Source organism: Chlamydotis macqueenii, chromosome 1 (genome assembly GCF_036417535.1).
Source record: "Chlamydotis macqueenii isolate bChlMac1 chromosome 1, bChlMac1.mat, whole genome shotgun sequence".
In the NCBI taxonomy this organism is placed as follows: domain Eukaryota; kingdom Metazoa; phylum Chordata; class Aves; order Otidiformes; family Otididae; genus Chlamydotis; species Chlamydotis macqueenii.
In genome coordinates, this window is record NC_141556.1 from 96962615 (window position 1) to 96987235 (window position 24621).

At 37.3% G+C, this 24621-nt stretch overlaps 1 protein-coding gene across 3 annotated transcripts; it reads right to left on the reverse strand.

The window, feature by feature from the left end:
• Window positions 1–24621, reverse strand: CIP2A (cellular inhibitor of PP2A). 3 transcript variants are annotated; one of them, XM_086762723.1, is made up of 21 exons: window positions 24425–24621; window positions 22793–22940; window positions 21334–21446; window positions 20252–20346; window positions 19524–19620; window positions 18457–18579; window positions 18156–18301; window positions 17386–17461; window positions 16065–16292; window positions 15415–15574; window positions 14425–14566; window positions 13559–13658; window positions 12546–12664; window positions 9185–9377; window positions 8070–8144; window positions 7875–7985; window positions 6925–7121; window positions 5139–5252; window positions 3255–3337; window positions 2591–2730; window positions 1–1521 (listed from the first exon to the last, which is right to left on the reverse strand). In XM_086762723.1, the coding sequence occupies exons 1-21, from the start codon at window positions 24524–24526 to the stop codon at window positions 1351–1353; spliced, it is 2733 nt and encodes a 910-aa protein (XP_086618849.1). In that variant the 5' UTR covers window positions 24527–24621; the 3' UTR covers window positions 1–1350. The 3 variants fall into 3 exon arrangements, with proteins under 3 accessions (XP_086618849.1, XP_086618858.1, XP_086618862.1); XM_086762732.1 differs by lacking the exon at window positions 18457–18579; XM_086762736.1 differs by lacking the exon at window positions 2591–2730.

A 24621-nucleotide genomic window follows, 5' to 3' on the forward strand; every position in this document is an offset into this window, starting at 1 on the left:
TAAAGCAATTATTGGTTTTTATTCCCCTGATCTTCATAGAGGCCAGAACAATGTCTATAAATCTTACCTGTGGTTAAGTTATAAAAATATATTTCAGGAATAGGTTAAAGTAGATACAGTTCATCTGATGTTGTATAATTGCAACAGAAAGTACAAGGCTGTAGTTAGACATGAGTTGAACAGATTCAATAAGACATCTATTACACAACGGGAAAAAAAAAAATCAAATCTCAGTATTTTAAAACCTGGCCATTACAAATGAGACACAAATAAAGGCAGTAATGCTACAGAAAAACATATAATATTAGATCACCCCAAACTCTGGTCTTCCTATTAAAATAGAGACACTAATGAAATAATTCTGCTAACCACTAAAAAGACATGTTATTCATGTCACATTTAAACTAAGGACAGTGTTCTGCTACTCAAAAACATACATCAGATTCTAGTACTAGTCTTTAATATGAAAGTACATTTTTTTAAAAACCAACTACCTAAATAATTACACTATGAACAATATATGAACTCTTGTTGGTGTACAGAAGAAAGAGACAATGCTTACAAAAGCTGGCATGCACCAGATAGGACCGTCAAAAAAGTGCAGATCTTTTTTAAAGAATGAAAAGAAGTGTTATAGGATTAGGAAAGTCTTATCGAATATTTAAGAAATATTTGTACATTCAGGTATTTCATTTTAGCATGCTTTCCCTAATTTATGCTATTTACTGAAAAGTCATTCGGACATTGTGTTCTACTTGGTCAAACTTGTACCTCCTCATACTCAGAAATGCCTCCAATATTTACTACATGAAGCACTTGCACCAATACACTGATAAATACAGCTTTCAGTGTTACATGTTCAATAGATATAATCCATTTTATTTTTATGTTTGTACTTTTGACATCAGGAAGCAACACTAAATAAATAATAATGGTATTCAGAAGAGTCAAAATTAACAAGATTAAACGATAAAAGTGCTTTACCTATGAAGCACGCTGCTTGCCAGACAGTCAATAGAAGAACATACAGACAAAAAAGTTGTCAGTGACTCCTATTTCTTTATGTTTCCCTACATACATTTAGGAAGGTTAGTCACGAAAAAGGTTGTATTCAGCTCCCAATACAGATGATAATTCTTCTACCAAGACCGTCAGAAGACCTCTTTACTATACAGTAGCTCAGTTTTTTTCTAGACCAAAGCTTCCACAACTACTACTACTTCTCAATTCATAGTTAAGCTACTTAAATTTTATATATTTTGAGACAGACAGTACACTAGCTTCAAGTTTAAAAATGGTTACATACATTCATACATATGTATAAAATACTAAAACCTTAATAACAGAGCCCTATAAAGTAAGGTTCACTGTTTCTGCACTTAGCTTGCCACCACTTAGACTGTGAATCATGGCAATCATATTGGAATGTTTGTTCAGTTCTTCCTTCTGTAGTTTTACAAGCGCTTCTTTTTCTTCCAAGCGTCCTTCCAACTGGGATTTTTGAACTTCCAGAGAAGATGCCTGCAGAAACAAAGAAAAATGTTATCCTTTCCTCCATTATCAGCTGAAAGCCGAGTGGCCTGGGTGGTGAATTTAAGCAAGTAATTAAAAAGTATAGTTTTAAAATTACAAGCTTGTTTCAGAAATACCTTTCTCAGCTACAGACTGGGTGCACACAAACTGTTACAGCTAGTGCCACACTTCAAAACATTAGACACCATGCAAAAACATTAACCCCAACAATTATCACTGTCCTATTTAAGCAGAAGTGTTCACAGTTAAGCCATCCGTATTTAATTTCAAGCCCTACACCAGTAAATATTTACCAAGAACAAGGGAAATATTTGCTGTATACTGGATAACATTGCCTGGAGAGATGAGACTTTGCTTCCAGGGAATGGAATTACAGCAAATGCTTTGCAAGACAGTACACTTTACAACTGCTGATCGGTTTGCACGTAAAATTAATCTCTGCCTTTTAAGTTTAAAAGCAAGGACATATAGGCTGCACTGAAGTTTTGGGGATTTTTTTTTTTTTTAAAAACATTACCCAGTTAATTTTTATAGCCAAACTGGTCTCTGTTTTTAAAAAAAAGACACTATTTTTCTCTGAGATAAAAATACAAGTTTTATTAGAATTTTAAAGACCAAAAAGAAAAATCAGATGCGTTTTGGTGTATACATAGGTAGCACATGTACTTTAATTCAGGACAGGAGAAAGGGGAGAAAGTAAGCCAATCCACATTTTACAGTAGTCAAAACTACTGAAGAGGAGTGTGCTACATTCTCTTATTTAATACTGCACTACAGGTGTTTTTTTTTTCTTCCAACCATTATGTACTCACACACCACGACTCCTATAGCCTCATTAGAACCTGACCCTAACTTCATTTCTCCTAAATTCAAGCTCAGCTACTCTAAACTCAAAAGGTACGTGATTAAAGCTGAGATAATTTCTTCTTGTCCACTACATAAACTGCCCTAGTTTCTTCAGCCACTTTACCAGTGAAATATTGATTTACCAACTCTATCAGTTATATAGATATAAAAAATTCTGGTGTCTAGAATGCAGGTGCAAACAATTCCTTACCTTGATACTTAGTTCTTTCCTTGCTTGTTCTGTTTTACTTAATTCCTTTCTAAGAGTATCTACAGTTTGTTCTATTTCTGTTTTTTCTTTCTGTTGAGCTTTCAGTTTTTCTTCCAGAACTTTTATTTTCTGTTGCAAGGCTTAAGAAAATGAAGACATTAAAAGATGAGTTGCCAAACTTTGAAAAGAGACACTGCATTGCCTGGGAAACAAGTTTATTGGCTGTTTTTTTTTTTTGTTTGGTAGTTTGGTTTTTTTTTTTTCCTTTTGATTCAACATGGATGCTAACAATTGAATTACTGAGTAGTGTCACCTACTGCTAAGTTTTAGTGGTTGCTTTCAGTCATTTGTGGAAAAGTTAAATTAAGCTCTTGTAGTTTGCAGTTCCTACAGACATGCCGTAAAAAGATTCTGAAGAGACACATGATATTGTGCAGAGATTCAGTGAAGTCCATATAGTCTGGAAAAATCACATTTATGTATCCTTTCAAAAAAATAAAAGTCTATTTGTTTAATTCAACTGTTAAGTTACGTATCTCTGGCTAACTTTAAGATTTGCAAGTTACTTAGCAAGATATAGCTGTTTACCTAGAGAACTTAATAACAACTTCTAGTTAATCTAGTTAGTTCTCTAGGTTCAGTGACCTTTAGGTAAGTGACTTACTTGCTATTTTGCCATCTCTCTCCTGTAGCTGTTGCTGTAGTTCTTTTCTGTGCTCTTCAGTTTCTACCAACTGTGCAGCAGTCCTAACATTGCGGGGAAATAAAATTTAATGATCAAAGTTTAAAGATTAAAGACACTAGAATTATTTTTGTATCATTTTCAGTGCTGTCAGGAGCTTCAAATCAACAAACCTATGAGTTTGCAGGGTGTAAATATAGACAGATTTTTTTTCCTTTTTTCCCCCTCCATAAAACGGTCATTTCCACTCTGATCGAGAACACGTGGTCAAAACTACTGAAAAGGTTCATACTTGGAGCTTAAACACCAGAAACTGTTGCTTTTGATTACAGCCACAAAACATTCAAAATACCATGACAGAACTGAAATTGTCACTCAACTCAAGTCAAAATTTACTGCTGTTAGTGACTGAGTATGCTGAGTTTTTAGCTCTAAGTATGCTTCTGAATTGACAATACCATTAGTAAAACCTGTTTCAGGTATAATCCATGCAAGCGCATCTACACAAAGATTTTCTAGTACCATTCTGAACATCTTCCAGATTGTCACACAACACTAAGCAAAAATGACCATTTCATGAGATACTGCTGCAGACCTCACGAGTTAGGACAATATTTAGTTTCCATGATCACTGAATAAATAGGTACTTCATGAAGCTAATCTACCTTTCCCATTACAAGGCAGCCTAATTTCTAAGGCATACTCTAACTGCCACTTGCCTTGTCTAGATGGCATCTGCTGTCACTCTTGGCTACTTCTTCATCCACTTCATGCCTGCCAGTTTTTAAGCTGCAGCCTTTAGGCAGGAGAGTGGGAGGAGTGCATTTCCATGGTCTCCATTTTATTTATTTGTGGCAGTTCAAGAATATCTATATGATAACTGCTGCCCTGACCTGCCTTTAAAAACAGGCAGGTTTTGTCAGAATATCTCCCCAGTTACACTGAACTTCACATTTACTTTCACTGGTGCAGAGTCCAAATTTTTTCAGTAGCAAACTAATGTATCAGTATGAATTTTTTTCCATTTGAATCAGAACTCAAGGCACTGATTTGGACTGCTCTGATTACTGACAAGGCAAGAGCCTGGAAGGATGAAGTGAACTTCGCAAGGAAAGCTAAGAATAGCATTTTATTTCTAAACTGAATACAAGGCCCACCTAAGAGCATATTTTAAAGGTATCTTCTGCAAAATTAAGTATTAAATAAAATTTCTCAAATAGGAGTCCTATTCCCTTAGCTACATTGGTGAAAGGTACACCAAACCTCTATTTTAAGCTATCAGAATGGCAAAAACCTATAATTAATCCTCAAGAAGACATAAGTAATAGCAGTTTTATGGTTGAGGATTGAGGTTTTATATCACAGACAGAATATCAACCACCAGTATTTCGTAATACAATTTTAAAATGCATTAGTTTAGCAGGGTTGGGTTGTTGTTTTTTTTTTCCTGATCTGATAACATTACAGGGAAACCCTTACAGGCTAAAAGGGATACATGAAAGCCTGGGTGATACAGCATTTAGGAATGCAACAACCAGAAAGATACCTCTCCACCCCCTCAAATGCACCCAAGAATTGGATTGTCTTCATTGCTCTTTTAAAATCTCACTGTCACTGAAGTCTGTGGGTATTCCGCCCCACTCCCAACTAATAAAGGAGCAAACAAAACAAACCACCAAAGTTACTACTACAGTTTTTTATCCATGCACATATAACATACACATATAAAGCAACATTGAAGGATCTTTTGCTCTAACTCCACTTCTTAGATGTTACCTAAAGTACAACTGAAAAATTGAGACTAAAGTGCTATTTAGTTTTATTGCTTACCTTCAACGTGCTTTAAAAAGACTGAGTTGAACTTACCTGTCATTCTGCTGCTTGAGTGATTCATTTAGTTTCTTCATTGCTTCCATTTGTTTATTTAGTGAATTGCATGTAACCTGTAGATCTTTATATTGTTTTTCAGTTGTTTCATGCCTACAAATGAATTAGGGGGTTATTGTTGAAGAGTATAAGTGCTTTTGAAGAGCTTTTATAGTTTGTCAAATAAAAATATTTGACAATCTGTGCAACCATCCCACTCAAGCTAAAGGCAAGGTGCTTTTTTTGGGGGAGGAAGAGGGTTCAGTTGAAGATTTTTTTTTTTGTGGTAGTTTGTTGTTTGTTTGGGTGTTGTTTTTGTTTTGTTTTGAATGAACCTACTTGAAGCAAAGAAAAAAACCTAACAAGCCAAGCTTCAGTGGATCCCTTACATATCCTGCATTATTAATGATCAGGAAGCAATCTTCCTCCAGTAGAAAACTCTCAGGAAATGAGAAAACATACAGATGCCTTTAGAAATTTGACATACACAAACTGTTATAAGTTAGCTATTTGCAGTCATCTTTTGAGGGACGCTTTGAGTCAGTCTATGACCTCCATTTGTCTGGTAATATTTAAAACTGAACATACTGAAGAAAATGCTATGTGCATTTAATAGAAGTTTGAGGCAGATCTCATTCGCTAAGCAAATGTTTTCCTACTTTCCTACCAAAAGGAAAAGTCTCTTCCCTGATGTCAATTATCTGATTGTTTTTAAGGAACAGTATATTTAAAGCATGTAGACTGTTTAGAAAGCAAGTTTTTGCTTTATAAACAGACTGTGAGGATCAGAAAGCTATTTTTTTCCTACCTTGGAGAATTTACAACTGTTAGATACTAGAATGAGGCTGGTTTATTTCACTAGTCAAATATAGGTTCACAAAGCGTATGGCTGCATAAAATTCAACTGAAAAAGGAGGCACTTCCACAGCAATCATACTAGATACTTGTTCAAGAAACACCATAATAGACAAGAGTTCTATATGTTTTTCCTCCGTCAATTACTCCCTTAGTGGCAGCAACATGCCTTTGAAATTGTCTAACATAATGCCTGCTCCTATTATTAAGCAAGAAACTCGCTCTCAATTTTATCAGCTTCTTTGCCTTACTGACATCTAGTGACGAGACTAGCTCACGCGAGCTGAAAAGCCAAAGTTCTTTTAAACCTTTATTCTTCCAAAGCATATTCTATTTTCATAAAAAGTGTCTATCCCTAAGTACTTTTGTGTGTCTCATGTCCTTTTTTATCTTAAGATCTTAAAGAAATAATGCTTATAAATAATTCAGGACATACAAGGTGCCTCCTTCATCCCTGCCTCAGTCTACCTAATTTCAGTCAAATTTGCTACAGAAGTGATCAAAGATGCAAGCTCCTGCCTTATGCAGACTTACTGTATTGGCTGCTTCTCCAGACTATTTATAGTATGTCATCAAGACAGCATGTAAGATCAAAGAAGGAAGCTGAGAGTATGTTATAATACTAATAGAAACTAAGCATTGTTAATTCTGTTTCTCAGAGAACAATGCTCCCTTTTATACAGGGTTCATGCTCTTTCCTGAACTGGACCTTCAACATCTACAACTTCAGTTGTCACTCCATTTAACATATTAACTTCTTAAATGACTTAAGTCAACCTCATTGACAAGCATATAGAAGAAAGAAATAATGAATTTTTCACTTGAACATGAAGTACCATGTAATGTTGCCCTTCTAATGTGCTTAGCCCACTGAAGGGCTTCATCACTCTTTGAATATAAAGTATTTGCTCAGAGATCTTATGTGCCTTACCTCTGAAGAAGATCAACAGAGGATTTTTTCAGTATTTCATGTTCTTCAGCAACTGTTTGTAATTTCCTGTTGTGTTGAAAGAGCTGTTCAATATCAGTCTGTGCTCTTTCAGATTCTACTTGCTGAGCTTTCAGCAAATCATTAAGTTCTTCATTTTTTCGTTCTGCATCCTTCAACATTGCAGCAAGAGTTCTTGCCTTTGAGAGGAAAGACACCCCCCACAAAAAAAAACTCCACAATTATAAGCAGTTCTGTTTCACAAGTTACTTTGTAATAGGCATATTTGAGGCCACAGATCTAACACTAAAATGCCATCAGCTACTTTAAGAAAAGTATTTCTCTCACCTAATATTAAGTACAAATTAACTTGTTCACTAAATTCCTTTAGCTTTCTATAGAAAGTGTGAGGGGAAAGGAAAGAAGTAAAAGATGATATATTTTAGCTATGGATTTAGTAATCCGCAGCCCAATCTTTATTATAACCTTCAAAGAATAGAAATAATTCTGATTTTCCAATGCACACCTCAAATTCATACCCCACAGAAGCAAGCTTTCTTTGAATGTTCATCTTTGACAAACAATTAAAAGGCACAATCAAGAAACAGTTCTTCCTATAGTAGCAAATTCTACATAGAATTCTAGTAAGTGGCTTTATTAATTTTCAAGATCACTACCATTAAATTAACACTAATGGTTAACAAACAATAATCAGTACAGTAGGTTAGTTTTGTTTATTTCTTGTAAGGGAAAGGACATTAAAGAGAACTGTTCTGGAGAAAATTCAGAGGAAAACAGGATGTTTCTGATGAAAATAAGACTGCCTTAACTTGCAAGCATACCTTACAGCTAAGCAGTATAGAGCTTACACACACAATCACAGTTAAAGCTACCCAGACAATTATTACACAGCCTCCCCCCAAGAGTCCCAGAAGGAAGCTCCTGCTACTTACCTCAGACTCAGCCTGGGCTCTCTGACATCGGTACTGAGCCATCAGCCTATCAGCCTGAGCCAGAGCTACTGCCTTTGCTTCCAGAAGGTCTTGCAGCCTAGTTTCTTTAGACTGTCCATGAGAAAAAACATTTTTCATTATCATTTTCTAAATGTATAGTCAGCAATGTACCCATACACATTAGGTTGCACTCACCGCTAACGCTGACAGCTTCTGCTCATAGACATCCATTATGTCAGATATCCTCATATCAGTGATCGGCTCCTTCATCTGTGGAAATGTTTTGCAATTACTGCTACTGTAAATTTGTATTTACTTAGACAGGTAACATGTGCCTCAAGAGCTCAGTAGTTTTGTGAGCTCCAGCTGTCCACTAGCTTTTCAAGTTCTTATTTTCATACCTGGGATTGTCTGCTCAAATGCATTCATCTGACTCTTGCGGAAAGATTGTGAGTAATTGAACTATTTAGGTTGAATAGGATTCATCTGCAGAAGACTATCAGTCCAGCACTATGAAAAGGTAATATCACTCTAAAACAGTTCCCCTTGGTCTAATCTTTCCTGGAGAATTAGCAATCCCCTCACAGGACAAGTAATTTCCCCTGATATTAAGAGCATGAAATGCACATGGCTAAAGCAGCTACAAAGCAACTAACTTGCTTTGAACAGCAGAGAAAGAGGAAGTATATTCAGTATCTGACAGTATGGCTCGCAAAGAAGCGCGCCATACGTAGTGCCTGTTTGAGTGTCTCATTCACAATGAATGTTGCTGCAGAGGGAAGCAAAAGCTTTCTTCTGAAGTAATAAAAGTGCATTTTCAAGAAGGCCACAAGAATTGAACTGCAAATACTAAAGAGCTACAGGCAAGAAGAGACGAGAAAAGTGTTCGTATGCCTGTTTAGACATACAAGAGATGCACCATACTCTTATAAAGCAGCATACGATCTCTATTTTATTACAAGTTGTTTCTTAGGAAATAGAGGGAGGGGGCTCCTTGTATGCATCCCAGCAAGTCGAGGCAGTTGTGACTATAACTGACACCTGCCTCCACATCTTACAGCTAGAAGAGTGTGGGTAACCCCACTGGAGGAAGTGGTTTCAACATTCAACATGAAGCCCAGCTTCTGATGCAGCACAAAGAATCATCACTGAATTCTGCTAAGTAGGTTAGTAAAAGGATTCCTAAATAGGTAGGAATCTAAACTGACCTCAACTGATACACGCACTATAGCCTGACACTTGGATTTTAATTTCCATTCCCCTCAGTAAAAGTGTCAAATACTTAACAACGGTATACAAATTCTACTAACCTTTAGTCCCAAATTAAGTTTCTGTGTCAATTCCTGTATATTTGAAGTTGTAGATTCATCACTTGGAGGACAGGATGAAGAACACTTCACTGAAGTAACGCTGGTCGCAGGTGACAGCATTTGGATTCTTTTTGATGCATGCTTCATTTCTTGTTGTCTGTAAGCATTATTTGCTGCAATGTTTTCACCAAGTCTGTATAAACATAAAGGCTATTAATGAAACAATATGCTACAAATACAGAATCATAGATGGTTAGGGTTGGAAATGACCTTCAAAAGTCATCTAGTCCAACCCCAAATACTGAAAATGAGAACAATTTCATAATATAATTAACTTCTCTTTTGTTGAAAACAGACTACTGGGAACAGTTACATTTGCATTATTGCACAACATTAAGATGGAGTATCAGACATGTTCAAACTGTCCAGGGATATGCAAAGCAGAAAAAAACAAACAGGCTAGCCTATTGTTATAGCTAGCCTTTAGAAACAAGTGCAGTATCTTGCCAGAAAGGGCACAGTGTTCAGCTCTTCTAGAGCAGAACAGATTAGATTGTCTGTCTCTTATTAGCTTAAGAAACAGGTTGTTTCACATGCCATTTTAATTAGGCCACTGTTTCTAAGTAGGAAGATTGAGAAGGTATTTAACATGGATTTTCATTGAGCATAAAAATAAGATTGAATCATGAAAAGGCAGAGTGCTACCAATAAACCTTAGTTTTTCCTTATCTGCAATGCTATTTTACAATACTATATTGAGTACAGCACATTTCATTTTGTAAGTTTTAATCAAAATCTAAGTATGCGGATAAAAGTCAATCACTTAAAATTTGTACAGGGAAAAGAACACAAAAGCTTAGACAAGTAATTACAATTTCCTATATTCCAGTGTCTGTATGTAGCTTGTGGTTGATATTTTCAAGACAGCTACTAAGGACATGTTCCAAATCAGAGAATGAGAAGTCCAAAGAGCTAGTTTTATGAGGCACCAGTCAAAAAAAAGAAAAAAAAAGAAAAAAAATGAAAAAAAAAACAACAGCAAAAAACAACCACCAAACTTTTCTTCTCGATAAATTTCTTAATTACTAAGTTAACCCAGCCACTTCACTGAAGAGCTCTCTCAACTGCTTCATAGCTAAACAAATCCCATTTTTAACTTGCATTTATAGACATGTTATTTGGCTATTCCATTATACAACTGCTGGCATATTGGACTGTACAGATCCTTTATTTTTCCAGCCAGAGTACTTGTTACTGGCCATTATAAAAATGTTTCCTATATCCACAAGATCATGTGATCATAGAATAGCTGAGGTTGAAAGGAACCTCTAAAGCAGGTTGCCCTGGACTACAGCCAGTAGCTTTGACTGTCTCAAAGGATGAAGATGGCACCACCTCCCTGGGCAGCCTTTTCCAGTGTTTGACTCTACTTACAGTAAAAGATTTTTTCCTTATATTTCAAGAAATTAAAAAGGTTTTATTTCCTGTATTTCAAGTCTGTGCCTACCTCTTGTCCTGTCAATGGATACCACTGAGAAGACTCTGGCTCCATCTCCTTTGTTCCTTCCCATCAGACATTTATACATATTGATACGATCTACCACAAAGTCTTCTCAAAACTAAACAATCCCAGCTCTCAGTCTCAGTTTGTATGACATGCTGGTCCCTCAAACACCTTAATGGCCCTTCACTAGATTCACTCTAGTATGTCTATCTCTCTCGTATTGGGGAGCCCAGACCTGGACATACTACTCCAGATGTGGTCTCAACAGGGCTGAGCAGAGGGGAATGACGACCTCCTTCAACCTGCCAGCAATACTCTTCCTAATGAAGTCCAGGGTGCTATTGATCATCTTTGCCATCGAGTCCCATGCCCCATTCAGCAGAAAGGCACATATTTTTTCGAAGGCTGTGTGTACTTCACAACAAGCTGGCATACTTCAGCTTGTTGCCCTTCACATCTGTGACCAGTTTCAACTCCAGATCAGCTCTGGCTTTTCTAACTTCATCTCTGTATACTTGGCCACTGTCTTTATATTCCACCCAGGTCATCTGCCTCTGCTTCTGCCTCTTGTGTGCTTCCTTTTTATAATTTAATTTTGTCAGGATCTCCTTGCAAGTCTCCTGCCACATTTGTTTGATTTTCTGCTGATTGGGATGGACCATTAACGCCTTGAATAAAATGATCCTTTGGGGAGGAGGGGAAAAAGAAATCAACCACCCCCTCTTCTCATCAGGGCTGCATGTCACGGGATTCTTTCAAGTAGATAATGAAAAAGAGGCCAAGATCTGCTCTCCTGAGGTCCAGGGTTGTGATCCTACTTTTTACCCTGTTCCCTCCTCTTAGGAAGCTGAGCATCACCATCTCATGGTCACTGCAACCAAGGATGTCACTGACCTTCAGATCCTTAAACAATTCTTCCTTGTTTGGTAGTAATCAGGTGCAGCAGAATGCCTCCTATCATCAGCTCCTCAATCCTGTGTTGGGAAGTGGCCATCAGTGTGCTCCACAAACCATTTGGATTGCTTGCACCCTACTGTGTTACCTCTCCAGTAGATATCAAGGTATTTAAAGTTTCCTACAAGAACCACAGCTTGTGAACATGAGGCTTCTTCCAGTTGTCTGAAGGCTTCATCTACTACTTCTTTCTGATCTGGCAGCTTGTAGCAGACACCCACTACAACATTCCTTATTTTGGTCTGCCTCGTAATCCTAACTCAAACTCTCAGCTGGTTTATCTGTCCCAAGGCAGAGTTCCATGTATTCCCTCTGCTGTCTCATAAAAAGGGCAACTCTCCTTCGTCACCTTCCTGGCCCATCATTCCTAAAGATCCTGTATCTATCCATTGGGGCACTCCACTCATGTGAGGCATCCCACCACAGGTCTGTGATTCCATAGCCCTGTAACTGCATGTAAAATTCCGGTTTCTCCTGTTTCTTCCCCATGCTGTATGCACTATTTTGCAGACATTTCAGAGGCACCCCACCTTGCTGGTTTCCCAGGAAGAGTATGTGGGCTTCTCCCCCCCACAGTGCTGTCCTGTAGGCAATCTCTTATTTATGTGCATATCGGGGTGACTCAGCTTTAGCCATATTGTGTTGATTGTAAGGTTCCTCCTGTTCACATAAACCCAAAACCTTTGTTTTCCAACCCAGTCTACCACTTTGTCACTTGATTGTTGGTAGTCTTTTCCCCACCCTTGTCATGACTCTCTCTTAACTTCAGATAAAGAAGAAAAAAAAAAGACATTTTTTCTAAAATTTCTCTGATGAACTGAAGGTAATATGCCAAGAAACATGAATATCACTAAGCCCATAAAAATGTCAAATCCTACCAGACTACCACAAAAATAAACTTACACTATGGCAGGAAAATCCGGTAAGGGTGCAGCCTCAAATAGTATTCCAAGTCCCACTTGGACTTGCTCTTTATGATCTGATGTTAAAGCAAACGTCAAAGGCGTAATCAAGCGTTGATCCTAAAAAAATAAACTACTTCAGTCAAAACCAGATAGAACAGTGAACAAAAAAACCCACCCAGACATCACAATATCAAGGCCTGTAAGCACAGAAATGTTTTATTCAAAACTTAAGCTACATTCTTAAAGCTTACCCTTCTAAATCCTGAGCGTGAAGTCAATGGAAGAAGAATTACTCTTAAAAACAATTTACCCTTCAGATTATTTAGAAATGTGTTTTCCCATTAAAGCCAACACACTAGGTAAAAAGACTATTAATTCCTTCAAGTTTTCAAGCACTTGATTTCCATTATCCAACCTTAAGTTTTATAAGGATTTCCTGAGGATTGCAAAACTCTCATTGCTGCACACTAAATTACACAGTTCCCATTCTTGAGAGAAAACTCTCCAAAACAGCGTGAAGTGTTTGACTACCTGGGTTACTTTTCCACCTACAAAACAAATTGTTAAGTTATCATCTGACCAATCATTATCAGAAGTTGTTTTACAAAGTCAGTAATTATATGTATGTGTGTGTATATATATATACATATATATGTATATTTAACAGTAACCAACTCCATAAATAATTATGTGGTTGTGATAACTTTTTTCTAGTTTGCTACCTTTAAACTGCAGTGCTAAAGAAGTCTTCCAAGGATAATTCTTACCAGACAGCTGAAGTATGATTTCACATGCATTACTGAAATAAATGATTGGGGTAAAAGCAAACTGCTCTTATTTTAGAAGAATTAACAATGAGATAACCTTTAAGAAAGGTGCCCAGGGGAGTATATTTTCCTAGAAGTTTTACTGCTTCAGAGATAAGCATGCAAAACATTCAGAACTAAAACTACTGTAATGCAATGCATTTTCCTTCACAGATATGCTTCATAAGACATTTTAAAATCATACCTGTAAAATTTTGTAGAAGCTGACCTCCATACCAGGTACATCCTGCTTCAGTCTGCTCATAAGATCAAGTGTTTTCAAAATAATATCAGCAGCAAGGTTGCTTTTAAACATACAAATAAAAAAAGCAAAGTGGGACAAAAGGAAAGGTAGAGTGAGGTTTGTCAAATCAACACTTATAAATACATTCAGTCAATTTAAAAAGTTAATAAATACCTTCACAAAGAAATTAAATGTGTCTAGCAAAGCAACAATGCCAACACCAAGAGATCACCGAGTTCCTTGGACATGCTGCTGAGCTCCTCCAGCACGTCAAGGATAGCAGAAGTGAAGAGCAAAAAACCAACTTTCAAGTTGAAAGTGAGGAGTGTTTAATTGTAGGTCCAATTCTATTTCACTGGTTTTTGGCTATATAACTCCTAGTTATATTGACACTGAGCTGAAGGAATGTATATTCCCTTTTCAGCACAATAATTCCCTGCCCCTCTCAATATGTGGTATTTTTGAACTCTGGTTGCACAAATTAGGTGCTATGAGTAGTTCTGGTAAGCTACAACTTGGATAAGCTTGAACTACTGCATGAGCTTTAAGATCATTGTTCCACATAAGTGGATCTCCAGCTTATACCAAAAAACAACATCCAAATGTTTAAGCTAGGTTTTACTTATTGAACTGATCAGAAACATTACTTTCTATTGCCAAAAAATTTAAAAATAGTATTGATTTTTAAAAAGTTTGATTTAAAAATAGTATTGATTTACATGCATTTAAATAGTACTTTCAACTACAATATACGTTCCATTGGAACACTATCACAATTGTCATACAAATCTTGCTAAATTAGATTTTAGATAAATTTGTATGCTCACCACATTTTAGAGTCCACTACTTTTGTCCCAAAACCAGTATCAATCCCACTACAGGTAAATTGGTCTTCTATTAGAGACATGCACTGGCTGGCAGTCAGTACCTTTGAGACACACATTTTCAGTATGTCATCTCTACAGAGCAGTAGACTGAGTTAAGAATAAACTTTACATACCTATGCTTAGGCATTGCCACCAAAAGGCAACATTTTCTAATAACGAGGACACAAAAGTTTGTGTATCAAAGCACAGGAGCCTTAAGAAATGCTTTTATAACCCAACTACATAAACCACTTAAGTCACGCTTAACTCACAAACCGAGTAAGCTTCACTTTTCAATTAAAACACATCTACTTGGAAACAGCTAAGAGAAATGACAATAAAATAGGTAGCATAAAGAAATGACGAACAGAAGGCAGTGAACAATCAGTTCCATACAAGAACTAGTTCTCTACAAGTGAATAAGCAAAGACTTTTTCACAGAACTCAGCTTAGATGCAGGATTAGGTCCTGCAGTCACGTCCTCCTTAACACATGATACTGTGGACACCAACGACTCCAAGAAGAGTGCAAAACGGTATCATTCCATGTTATTTTTCCTCGTTTCACTGATCTAAGTTTATGTCATATTTGTCTGGGAGCTGCACTTGACTTAGCTAGGTGAAAATACTATACTGATCAAGACAATGGCCACACACACTCCCATTATAATTTCAACAGCACACACTCATCTTCATTTTTGATCTGCAAAGTGCTTCTATACTGTTGAATAGCCACCACATTTTATCCTGCACCACTGTATTACACAATAATTTCACAGTAATTAGAAAGCTACTTAAGCTCTTTCAAAATGACAGTCCTAAGTAAAATTAGGGCAGTTATTGTCATTAAAAGCTATTAAAATGATTCAAGATGGACCTTTCTTCTAACATCTTAGAGCAGATCATGGTGGAGGAATAAAATTAATTGCCAATAGGCACATAAAAAGGATATTTGTCAGGACATTAATAGCCTTGACCATTCTTTCACACTTTTTCTTCACTAATAGCTCATCCACAATCTGTTCTGGCATCTGAAGATGATCAAGGAGAACAGGGAGCAAAATATCCACAAAGTGTTCGGTTGATGCACTGTTCCCAGTATTAATAACATCCTGGAATAAACACATTTTATTTTATGTCAATATTTAAAACTACAGAACAAGGAAGCCAAGTCTACTCTACCTCTTCCTCCACAAGCCTGTCTTCTAGCTTTCCCAGCCCCTTGCAATTTCAGGTTTAAGACTGCTGATCAGTATCATACTGGAGGAGTAAGTTTAACAAAGAGCACAGAAACAGCAGAAACTTCCTCACTTCTAGAAGTCCTAGAAAGGAATTCTTTGATAACTTTTTATCTACCTCATGACTTTATGAACTGCCATATCTTCCACTTAACTTTCTATGCAGACATATTTCTAAAATACAGGATGTCTTTTAAAAAAAATAAAAAGTAGTTGGTTTATAAACTATGGAATTCTAGAACACGAAGAATTTTCTTTCAGGTATATTTTTATATGCTATTTTTCCAGTAAAATGCCAGTAGTTGTTTAAAAATCAATTAAAATATAGCTGCTATGAAGCTCTTTAAATTACCAGTCTTGGTACCTCAAAAATCTCTTTGAATAGTTGCAATGCTAGAACTGAACAGTCTTCGGAGTCTTCCAGTGGCTGGTTTGACAAGTGTACCAGTGCAACAGAAGGTTCAAAAGTCTTTGAGCGAGTCCCAAATCTGGTATTTGCAGACACTGGCAAGCCAGATGGTTCCAGTATTGCCTGCCGCAGGGTATGACGCAGTTCTATCACAGAACAGAAGGCAAGCAGCAGTTCTAAGATCTGTGTGAAGTGAATGAGAATTCAAATGCTTTTAAATCAAGTACTTACATAGAAATTGCAACTCCAACAGCACAAGTCTAAAGAGATAGCTAAGTTCTATGGAATGCCTTTTAGCACTTCAAAGTTTTCGGAAGAAAAGTTTTATTTTCTTAAAGCCAAGTCAGCAGCAAAAATACAATTCATTAGACTAGTGACGGCTTGTAACAGTATTCAGTGTACTGTTTTCCCTCTTTCTTAAAAAAAAAAAAAGGGATGACTGCTGGCTAGCAATCTAATAAGCAGTAGAAATGTGTATACACTCAGAATGAAGAAAGCTAAGGAAGGGAAAATATTCTGAGACACAAATGGATGCACATGTGCATACTCAGAGACAAAGAGGAAAGCACTCAGGAAAGTTGCTTGTCAATATGTCTCTAAATAAAACCAATAAACAACAACAAAAAAAATCACACAGAGAAACATTAGCATTTATCATTTATTATGATGAGAAACACATTCATAAGAAAGCTGAAGATTCATTTAACAGATGTATTTAGCCCAAATATTTTCAAACATTTCATATTTTAGCCTTTAGCAACAAATAGCAAATGTTTCATTTACATAAGGTGTTAGTGAGACAAAGCTGAATGCTACAGTTTATTGTTTAACTGAATGTGGCATCAATTTGTTCAATTAACATGAAAGAACTTATTCCTAAATCTTTGAAATTAGCATCATGGTTCCCTGATCAGTATTAAGTCAAGTTTTAGCCAATGAAGTGGGGTACACACTGCATTTCTGGTAGATTCCAAAATTCCTTATTAGCCAAAGCACAAAAGGTATTTATGTTGGCTTTTTGCCTGTATGTCTGTTGCCTGAAAGCAAACACACATAATCTGACAAAAAACCCCAACCATTACAAATTCAATCTGACATCCTTTTAAATAACTAGAAAATATAAATCTGGTGAATACCATAGGTCACTTAAAGAGTTCTGAAGTCAGTGTATTTCATTATCAACCCTCATGCACAAAGAACCTACTTATGACTACAGAAGTGAAACTAGATTAGGTGTTGTACTTTCTTAACCTTAAACTGAAAAAAGTATAAATACCTTAGATGATGAATCAGGATCCCTTCCACGAAGAAGATCTAATACTTGACCAAGGCATGAGGTAAAGTGCTCATATCTACACCATATATAGAGAAGGGAAAAAAATTGGAATTTCAACACACAGAGAAATTTATACAGTGATGAAAGAAAGTGCCCTATTCTCCTCCTTACCCCAAACACTTCAAGTACAGTGATAGCTTTGATAACGTAATTTCTATTTAACGTAGACTAAGATTTAAAGATATTCTAAGAATGAAAGCAAATTCCTTAAAATAAGCCAAGACTTCCTAGCTATTTATACTACTAGACTGAAATTCAGCAACTAAATGCTGCTAGCTGAATTTGCAGAACCACTAGTCAAGCCCTCCACAGACCTACTCTGTAATGCCCTCCCGTTACAGCTACGGTATTACAAGGACTATAGCTTCAACAGGCCTGTAAAAGGCAAGGTAGCTATTCATCAAGTTGTCTGAACAGTGTCAGTGATCAGACAAAGAATTACTGAACATAGCTATGTTATGTTCCTATGTTATACTTTCCTTAAGTAACAATGAAAACCACAGATTTTGATTCACACTTCTGTGTGAAGCTAGTAACACAAGAATCCTTTTAGTTTCAGGTACAGCAGTTATAATCAACTAGTAAGATTCAAAAAGCCTCTGCAGAATGTTTTTTCCAATGTTTGCTTAAGAATACAAATAGCATATAGCAAAGGAATTGAACAAGAGCTTAGGAAAAATATCCTGTACTTTTAGGAAGTGAAGCCATACCTGGTGAGATAATTTGCAACTTTAGGATTCTTCAGCAGATCCATGAGTAGATCAACAGAGTATTTTCTTGTTAGAGTACCATCTCCATTTACAACAATATTGAATATTAACTGAAAAGTCTGATGGATATTTCGAGCATGAAAGAGCTGAAAGGAAGAAGAACGTTTTCTATGGACGTGTACTTACTTTGCTGGGTGTCTTTCTTATTAAAACTAACTGGAACTAGACTTTTATTTTACCAGTGTGACTATTAGTTTTGTCTTCAACTTCAGAATAGAACAGACTTCAAAGTACCACTTACTTTTTCTCCTACTTCTTCATTTAAAGTAAGGCTTGATAATACTGAAAGTGCAAACACAACCATAGTCAAACTACTATGGGCCAGGAAACTTATTAAGGTACGATAGAAACTCTTCACATTATTCTGAAGGAAAAAGGAGAAATACAAGCATTATAAATTTTATTCTGTTTATAAAAACATCAAAGTTACAGATTGTACATATTTATAAGTAAGCCATACAGATCACGAATAGTAATACAAAAAACATATTACAATGATGACTGCACTCTAGGAAATCTGTTTCAGTGTTCTACTGCACAATACTGGTGTTCATGTTAATGACTAAATTCTCTGTTGAACTTGTGAAAGGAAAAATGAGAAAACCCATACTAAGGAAGAAATTCCATCATTATTTTAAATAAAGAAGAGAAAGTAATTTTGCTGAAGTCTCTAATAGAAAACAACCACTGAAAGTTTACCCTCATCCCTTCTCTGCTCAGTAATCAGATCTGACAGCATTTCCTTCTTTCTCCTCCTGCCTCCCTTCCAAGGTAAGCAGTACAACATTCACTGCCATGTAGATGAATTTGTATTTCTGAATTGAGCAACAAGTTATGCTTGCACTGATTTATGAAGAGACAGGAACTGGGTAGCTCAGATATGGATGTGTATTTGAGGATTGAAGGGCCCTGACCTGACACCAAGATTAGTGGTATTTTACTGATTTATTTTGTTGGCCAGAGCTTACAGTCTTTATGTTAAGAACATTCAGTTTCTCTAAGGTAGAATGCTCAAATTTTAAATTCACCTTTCATTTGCAGAGAACAGTTGTAGAAATTGAATGCATAACACAAGCTAGGGCAACAATACAGAAATGTAGAGCAGGGAAGAGAATATACAACTTCCTGTTTTACTAGTTATTTTCTACAATATGGGAGAAACAACCACCAACTCTAGAGAACAAACAGATCAGGGCTATTATTGCCGCAAGAAAGTGCATAAGAAATACTAAGGTAATTCCCCAGACTCAAATAACTCCCTCTTGCCCTCAAGACAGAGAATTATGCCACAAAAACCAAAACTCTTACCAAAGATTTTATTTGAGTTTGAATAGATAAGTTGTGACGACAGAGATTTGCCAGGAGTCCTAAACATGGTATCGTTAACTCGTCTTCAGTGGATTGACTTTAAAGAAAAGTACAGAAGTTTAAATAAATATGTTTTATTACAATATTCAGAATTTAATTACAAAAAATTGTGGGGTGTGGCAATGGAGTGGTTGGGGGACTTTTAATTTTGTTTCGGGTTTTTTGTTTGCTTTTGTTTTCCAATTAGGCACCATTCCATCAAGCAAAGCAAAGTTCAGATTGCAGTCCCCATAGTGCGGGCAGTTTTTAACTGAGCACATCCATTAAAAAAGTATCAGAGATCAAAGGTCCTTTATTGCAGGTGCTTTTAATAGTCATTAGATCTCTTACAAGGACACTTGTAAAAAATTTATATTCATCTAACATAAGTTTGCTTCTAATGACAGACAGGAATTTTCTCCTGGCTTTTCTCTTTGTTAGCTCCCTGCTCCCAGGTGTGAGGAAGAGCTAAGAGGCCAATTAATATTCAATCGCTCAAAGCCCCACAATCACTGCATTCGGCAATCTGTAAAAACATGTTTTTTAAGGAGAAATCTGTTAACTTCAGAGCAAAAGTGTCACAGCACGCTCTGGAGACCAGGATAGTGTAGCATGCTAATAGCCTTCAGAAAGTTTAGAAACTTAGCTAGATATTTCCCATAAGAAAAGACAACTGAGTACACACTTACACATGATGCATTAGAAATGAAATTAATTCATCGATGTTGGCACCAGCGCAAAAGACTGGAACATTGTACGTTAGCTTCTGCAGCAATTGAATACTCTGAGGAAATAAAAAGCTATTTACATATGTCTTTCCTATAGCATCTAATTGAAGAATGTTACAAGTTACAAAAGCTGAAATTGAAGAGACAAATAACCAGACACCACAACCGAATTACTTTTCAGACTCTAATGTTAACATAACAATCACACAAGCTGATACAAGCATTTGAGTAATGTCCTGCCACACTACTGTAGTTATTAAAAGCCCAAACAGATGAATAAGGTTTCATTTTGACAGAGGAGTTACCATTTTGGCTCATTCAATTCTCCCCTTTGCCTTGTCAGCAAGCTCATCATTCTGTCAGTCAGAAAGTGGCTTTGTCCTATTGAAAGATCTAGAAGTTTCACCAAAATCCAAAAAGTACTTTGCAATCTCTTGTAGAAAGTACATTTATAGGAAAACAGGTTTGCTGTAAAGACTGTTAACAGATCTAATGGTAGTAAAGTCCCCCAGACAGCATTCTTGCTGCCCCCTTGCATTCACTGGCAGACAGCACTGACCAGAGGAGGCATACATGACCTGCAAACCTTCCATGAGAACTAACAGCCACAGCTTTCCTTTCACTCCTTCACAATTACTTGTCAAAGTATTGATTAGACACAACAAGCTCCAGGCTTTTGTTATGTACACTAGGAGAAATAAATAAATATCTTAACGGGAAAATAGCCTTCCAAGCTCTCAAGCAGTGATTCCTTAAGATAATTTCAAAACCAGTTTTTTTTATTTGGTTGTGGTTTTTTTTTTTTAAAAAAAAATTAATTAGAGCAGGTGAGAAATACAAGCAAGATTAAAGAGACAATACAAGAACTCTACACAGTGCTAAAACCCTGCCATACTAGCCTCAGACAGCAAATATGCATCTTAAATCAACTCTTCCTCAACACATTATTTCAGATAAAGCTTTTAAAGAGTTATTATATGCATACAGTGTCATGCATACTATATAACAGAAGACAAATATTATTAAGCATTAGTTCCTGTTACCTGTAATAAGGCCGGGTCACTAAGGTGAGTAGAACTTCGATGAACCACTCCTGCCAGCACGCTGGTCAGATTGTAGGTACGCTGAAGAGCTTCTCTGGTCTCATTGTCTAAGGCTGGAATTTAAGAATTATTAACAAAATCCGCTACGCAATAGCAAAAGCGGCTGTTGTATTAGCTACAGATCTAAGCAGAAGCCAAAGTCTTTGATTAGTTTTTCATGTATATTTCACAAATAAAAATAACAAAAAATAAATCACAGCTCCTATGCACTTGCATCTCTACCCACTTTTGAACTTACTGCTAATTGAAACACTAACCCTTTCCTTAAAATGCCTGGACACTGAAGGAATGGTCTACCTCCTACCTACAAAGTTTTAGTTCTGTTCGAGATCTTGAATCCTGCACTTAAAAGGCTTTAAAGCTTAAAATCATTTATCTCAGTTTCTTGCTTCACACTACAGCTAGGCAAGCTGACTAAAATCGACACCGTGATCAGGTTATCTAGCAGTAGGTAAACACAAAATGTCAGTTCTGCTTAGGCAGACCTGGAAAAGATGGAGCAAACAAGGATGACAGGTAAAGCAATAGATCAGTTAGAGGAGGACTACAATTCTTAAAGTTTTCCAGATCAAATAGGTTGTAAGAAAATAGTTAAAAATCCCAGCAACAAATACAATTTTAAAGTAATAATTAAAAAAATTATAAAAAGAAGCTCAGAGGCTAAAAACTCAATGAATCAGAGAAGATAAACAAGTGGTCATCATAAGGGACTCAAATCTCAACTAACCACTTACGCACGATGAAAACTTAAGTAGTGAAGGGATGATTTTTCTCTGTATATGTAGTCTACATATGTAGGTTATGGTGAGCACAAAGCTCCCTAGACAATCAAGTCTCACTTCTGTGAAATTGGAGGAAAAAAAAAATCCGTCCCAAGAAATAAGTAAGAGCCAGCAGAATCTACTTCCTCGTTGAGAAAACCTGAGGCACACAGGATCAGACCATTGGAGAGCCCAACTGCTACACAAACAAGCACTCCAATGGGAGGACTTAACTGAGGTGACAACAATTGTTGATGTAATGTGGTTTCTCCCTATCTTTGCATCCCCTAGGCAGGTTTCTTCATTAAAAAAAATGTTGTCTTTTCAAGCTCCAAAAATCAGGGACCCAAGAAAAGAATAATTCCTCACCCTGCCCACTGAGGAAAAATTGTAACAAGCATGATCATAGTCATTCCACAGCAATGACTTCAAATCTGTTTCCCATTGTGATTTAACATCTTACCTGCCCGTGTCCATACAAGTCAAGTGGCTCAGCCAAGCACTCCACTACAATGAAAAACACTTCATCTTTCACAGCTTACGCTTTTTTCAAGTTCATCACCCATGCCACAGAATCAGCACCTGTCTTGTCTTCCCTCTCCCAGACCCAAGATAAAGAGTTCAGACGCAAACCTTACCTAGCTGTGATAGCAAGGTAACCACAGACAATGTTAGAGAAGGGTTTAGGTTAGCATCCTCGAGAAGTTCAACTAGGCAACTGAGACATTCACTTGGTAGAATCTGGTTTGAAGCAAATAGTCGTGTAAGCTTCAGTCCAGAGATAACCTGGAAACGAAGGCAGAAAAACAACCTCAATTACTCAACTGCAACAAAGTATTTAACACAGAAATCAAAGCATGGACTTGCAGTAAATAGATTTTGCCCTGTTTGACAAACTGAGAATTTAAGTGCCACAGGACATTTGTATTCACATTCGATAAAGAAAAAGTTCTGAAAAAAAATCTAGTTTTCGTTCTTGTGTATGTATTTCCTTTACTTTTGGAAAGTACTAAGTTTACATTGTGATAATTTATAAACATATTGAGGCTTATTTTATTGGCTTCCTGGCAGCATTCATAGTAACAGCATTCTTTTTAACCTCATAGCTGTAGTAGAGCAACACTTTTTATTTCTTCACACATTGAACAGAATTAATATCAGGTTACTCTTCCTACATATGTTTTAGCATAGATAAAAGATAGGGCTTGATTTTGGGAGAACAACCAGACTGCTCAGTACAAACATTTATCAGCTCAGCCCAACAGCCTGCATTCTAAAGATGTGGACGTGAACCCAAAGGTGCCACTCTGCAGGAAGGATAAGCAGTAACAGGTAGTGCTGCTTTGGGAGCACTCTCTGCTTGAGACAAAAAAAAAAGAGAACCTGAATTCAGAAAAGCCCATATAAGAAGACGCTGAAAATTATATACCTGTACTGATGTACAGGTAGGCATGAGTTATACTTGCATAAGAGAGCAATATAATGTTGGTTTTGCACATTCCCTGTATACCTCTTTACAATGGATACAGAGAAACCGAATACTCACTCTTAAATGAATGTTTTAGCAGGTACCTTGAAGATTAAGCAATTCAGTCTTGTGTGCCCCCCACAAGAGTTGTACACAGGACCCTACCGGGAGGTCAGAGAAACAAACAGGCCTCGCCCTTAGCAACAAACACTTTTGATTATGCCTTGCATTAAACTGGCAAACTCCAGATACAAGACCAGTTCATCATTCAAACTCTGTTTTTAAGTTGTGAAAATAAGTGATCCTTGTGGGTCAAGATTTAAGGGATATTAAAAAACAAAAAAAAAAGTCCCTTATAAGGCACAATATATACTTAGTCTATGTGTGTACAAACATATTGTATACATCTGTAAATATACACAAACACCATAAACCGTTACAATAAAGGACATAGTAGTAGTCCGGGGTTATTGCTAAAAACGTAAACGTTTCTTCTGTCCGACAGCCGCCCTCGGCCACCAGCGCCCCTGGCAGGCGGTCACCGCGCGGGTCTGCCCGTCTCCAGCCGCTGAGGCGCGGGGGAGGCCGCACGTAGCGGCGGGGGGAAGCCGGCCGAAGGCCCCGCGGCCCTACAGCCGGCGCCGCAGTCGCCCAGGGCGGCGAGGAGCCTGCCGAGGCCGGGCCCCGAGAAGAGCCACCCGTGCCCCCGAGGGAGCGCTACGGCCACCCCCGCATACCCGGCCGCACCGGACCGCCCCTCTTCCACCGCGGCCTGGGGACCCGGGACCGGCGCCGCCCTCACCTCTAAGCTGCGCTGCAGGAGCTCCGCGTTAGGCGGTGTCCTGGCAGCTCGGTACTGCGCGGCTGCCAGTAGCAGGGACTTCATACAACCCAAGGCGTCCATAGCGCCGCAGCTACCGACTCAAACACGGGAGAGACAAAAACCACTCGTATTTCCCGCCGCTGCCGCCATTTTGATCACAGTGTCCACTGAAGAGG